The 3,606-nt window shown below is 39.7% G+C and overlaps 1 protein-coding gene across 1 annotated transcript in view; it reads left to right on the top strand.

Annotated features, from left to right (window-relative positions):
• LOC104462191 (YLP motif-containing protein 1-like) overlaps positions 1–1,056 on the top strand; it is a gene marked incomplete at both ends in the record, with an annotated part of 13,066 nt that extends 12,010 nt beyond the window's left edge. Inside the window, one exon of the mRNA XM_010074048.1 lies at positions 3–1,056. Coding sequence (XP_010072350.1) covers positions 3–1,056 — 1,054 coding nt within the window. The remainder of the gene's footprint in view (positions 1–2) is intronic.
• Between the last annotated feature and the right edge of the window lie 2,550 nt (positions 1,057–3,606).

Raw genomic sequence — 3,606 nt, 5'->3', positions numbered from 1 at the left:
AGGTAGCCGGGAGAGGGTCCCTGTCAGGCAGGCGGGTAGCCGCGAGAGGGGCCCGGTCAGGCAGGCGGGTAGCCGGGAGAGGGGTCCCATCAGGAGGGGAGGTAGCCGGGAGAGGGAAGCAGGAAGATCTGAAACAGGCAATATAGATAAACCCATTCACCTAGGAGATGACCCTGACAAATTGCCTCCATACCATCGAGATGAGACATTCAGGGATTCTTGGGGTCATGAGGATGACAGAATGCAGGAGGAATTTCCTTTAGATAGTCAAGAAGACCCTTCTTTGGAGCATGAGCGATTGGATGACTGGGAAAGAGAACGATACTGGAGAGATCACAACTCTGATTATCAGGATGATTCTGTAGATGTCTATGACAGAGATGACAGGTTGCAATCCCACCATTCATTGCCTCCATTATCTCCCCTACCACCACTACCTCCTTTATCATCTGATCATGACAGACGAGATTCCTGGTGGGATGACTGGAAAAGGCCAAGAGAGAGGGAACTAGAGAGAGATCTAGATAGAACTGGAAGATCCTCAGATATTTATGATCAAGATTTAGACAGAGAATGGGATAGAGACTGGAACATGAGACCTGTGGATGACAGAGAAATGGGGAATCGTGACCTGGATATTCCCCCTCTACCACCATTACCACCTCTTCCACCTCTGGACAGATACCGTGAAGATAGGTGGAGGGAGGATAGGAACAGAGATCATTATGACAGAGACCTCCGAGACAGGGGAGAGCTGAGGATTCGAGAGTATCCAGAAAGATATGACACATGGCGGGAGAAGCAAGACTACCTTCCTGAAAGGACTGATTGGGAGAGGGAACGGTTGTCGGATAGGTGGTATCCAGATGATGGAGACAGGCTGCGGTCTTTGGATGATCGTACAGATTCATCGCTTCCCCCACCTTCACATTCCTCTGATATGCTGGGAGCAGATTCAAACCTGGATTCTGATCAGTCCTTGGGAGGAGTGATGGTCCTTAGCCAAAGACAGCATGAGATAATTCTGAAGGCTGCCCAGGAGCTCAAAATGCTTCGGTGAGTTGCCTGATGCTGTCACTTTTGGGTGGGAGAGAAATTGCTAGGTAGGCTTATTGGACTTTATTTATCCATTGCGGTAGTTATTGCATTTTTTTCCTAGAATGTTGAACTTCTGAGCTGGTACGCGTCACTGGTGCAGTTAACGTTAATTTCCCTTTGGACATCTTTGTGATAAATGTTTGCTATGATGCATTAGTATGTTGTGATGTGTCAGCTCTTGTATTTCTGACCTATCTTCCTCTTTCCTTCCAACACAAATATTCTGGGTTTGTTTAGGAGTAGCTAAGTTTTGACATCCCAAGCTTTCCTTGGGATTATGAATTGCCCTCCAGTTTCAGCTATTAAATTGGCAAGTGACTTGTATTGTGGCTTTAAACACCCATATGGGCAATTTGTATGTGAATGCGGTTTTCAAAATCTTAATGCGAAATGGGCTGAGGTTCAGAGCATTTTTTTTATTATTATTATTCCGCCTCTCCTATCTCTGTGCCTCTCTTGTAGGACAAAGTATACATTTATAAATATTCTCCCATTATGTTTCAAATATAAGTAGTAGTGATTTTAAAACTAATTCGCTATAAACTATTTAAATTTTATGCCAAAAGGTTTTGTTAAGACTTTGACTTTCGATATGGCAGTGGGATCACACTTTATCTGTTAGTAGAATGAATGACTGATGTCAAACAAGGCACCTGTATTTGCAGTGGAAGGCTTCTTAGTCTGTTTCCAGTACCAGGAGTTAATTGTGTCTCACTTACTCAGATACTTTTCCAAGCCTGAAAATAATGTTCACTGTGGTTTTGGAAGAAAAAAATGTTCTGATATACTTTCATAAAAGTCATGACTTTAGCAAGCTTTTGGAACCTCCTTTTTGGACACTTACTTGTTAATGGAGTTGCAAGATAGGAGCCATGAGAACCTTTTTCATGGTGTTGCTTATGTTCGTGCTCCTGAAGTATGTTCCATTTCCCCCTGCGACTGTCCCACAGAATATTTAAAGCATAGCTATCAGAATAGTGTGGTGCTTCTGTGGAGATGGTACTCCTTTCATAATTTATTCCTCAATTTACGCAGTAATAGCTTCATTTCTTTTCACCACAGCATGATAGTAGGAGCTCATAGGGAACAGGTTATTTGAAGTGTCTAAATCGCAGCTTTTGTGGTTTGACTTTTTTTCTTAAATAGATGGTTGTCCCTTTTCTCATGGATATGGCATTCCTTGTTTGTTACTTCCCAGGAAGAGATCTGTCCACATTACCTGGCCAATCTTTTTGTTATCCTCAAATGAGCTTGTTGATAATTGCTTTTCAGTCTCATTATTAGTGTCAGATGAGTGCATTGATAATTGCTTTTTAATACTTAACCTATCAAGATCCACATAGATGAGGTTTTTAATTCACACATGGGGACCTAATTTTTGGATATTCCTTAATTTTTAATCAAAGCATATCTGGGTTTTTTCTTTTTACAATGCTCCCTCATTTGAAATCTAGCATCATCAGTGAATAATTTTGTCAAGCTTGCTTGATCTTAGTTCTGAAGATCAGCGTAACAGCAGTGACAACAATCAGGAGGATATGAATTCAAGAGTTCACTAAGACCACATTTTAGAAAGCCGCTACTAGGCTCCCTGAGGCTTTAATAGGTGTTTATTTCAAAATAAGTAATAGAATATCCTCTTAAACATCAGAAACATCCTAAGGCTCAGTAAATTAAGACTGAATAGAGCATATACCTTCTATTCAAATACTTGTTTTGTGATTTAGTGCATGAGTTTAGGTGCATTAAATGTATTAATTAAAAAAACCCAAACCACAAAACCAAAAAAAAAAAAACCCAAAGATTAGTTTCTTTTACTATTTTCACAGGAGATTGTAGAGAAAAGAGGAAGCATCTTGGAGAGGTTCATGTGGTTCATCCTATTCATGAGTTACTGAGAGATAGCTAAAAATTGGTGCCTATTAAAGATGACGTTTTAATTTCATAAACAAGACATTATGCTAAAATAATGGGCAATTAAAACGAACGTTTGGATATCATTGCTACATTTGCATTAAAGCGTGTTAAGATACAGAGACATTTTGCACTTTTCTTGAAGCTGTATTGTTTTCATACTCATAAGATTGCTAAGCATCTGTCCCATATGGAAGGCCTCAGTTGCATACCAAAATGCAAGAAAAGTAATTTTAAAAAGGGAAGGGAGGACTTTTATTCTGAAGAATTTATTTTTTCACTGCAATTAAGTTAAATTCAACAAGTGTAGGAACTGTGTAATTTGTGTTATAAAGCAAGATTTGCCAAAAGATTTTGAGCAACAGATCATTTTCAGCTTCCTGACTCTCTCATTGCCTCAGGTTGCCAGGCATATATTTTACTGTTTAATGTGACTAGTTGTAATCCAGTGGGCTTAATCTGAGGACCATAGTTTGGGAATCACTGCCTAAGTGAATAATTTATTAGGGCTGAAATATTTAAATGTAGAAACTAAAACATTTTATCTAAGAAAGCAGATACATGTTGTTGGTCACAACAACCCCCTGCAACACT

The sequence above is a fragment of the Pterocles gutturalis genome, unplaced genomic scaffold, assembly GCF_000699245.1.
Source record: "Pterocles gutturalis isolate BGI_N339 unplaced genomic scaffold, ASM69924v1 scaffold4447, whole genome shotgun sequence".
Lineage (NCBI taxonomy): Eukaryota > Metazoa > Chordata > Aves > Pterocliformes > Pteroclidae > Pterocles > Pterocles gutturalis.
Note: the sequence above shows the minus strand (reverse complement) of the source record. Positions and strands in the feature narration are given on the sequence as shown.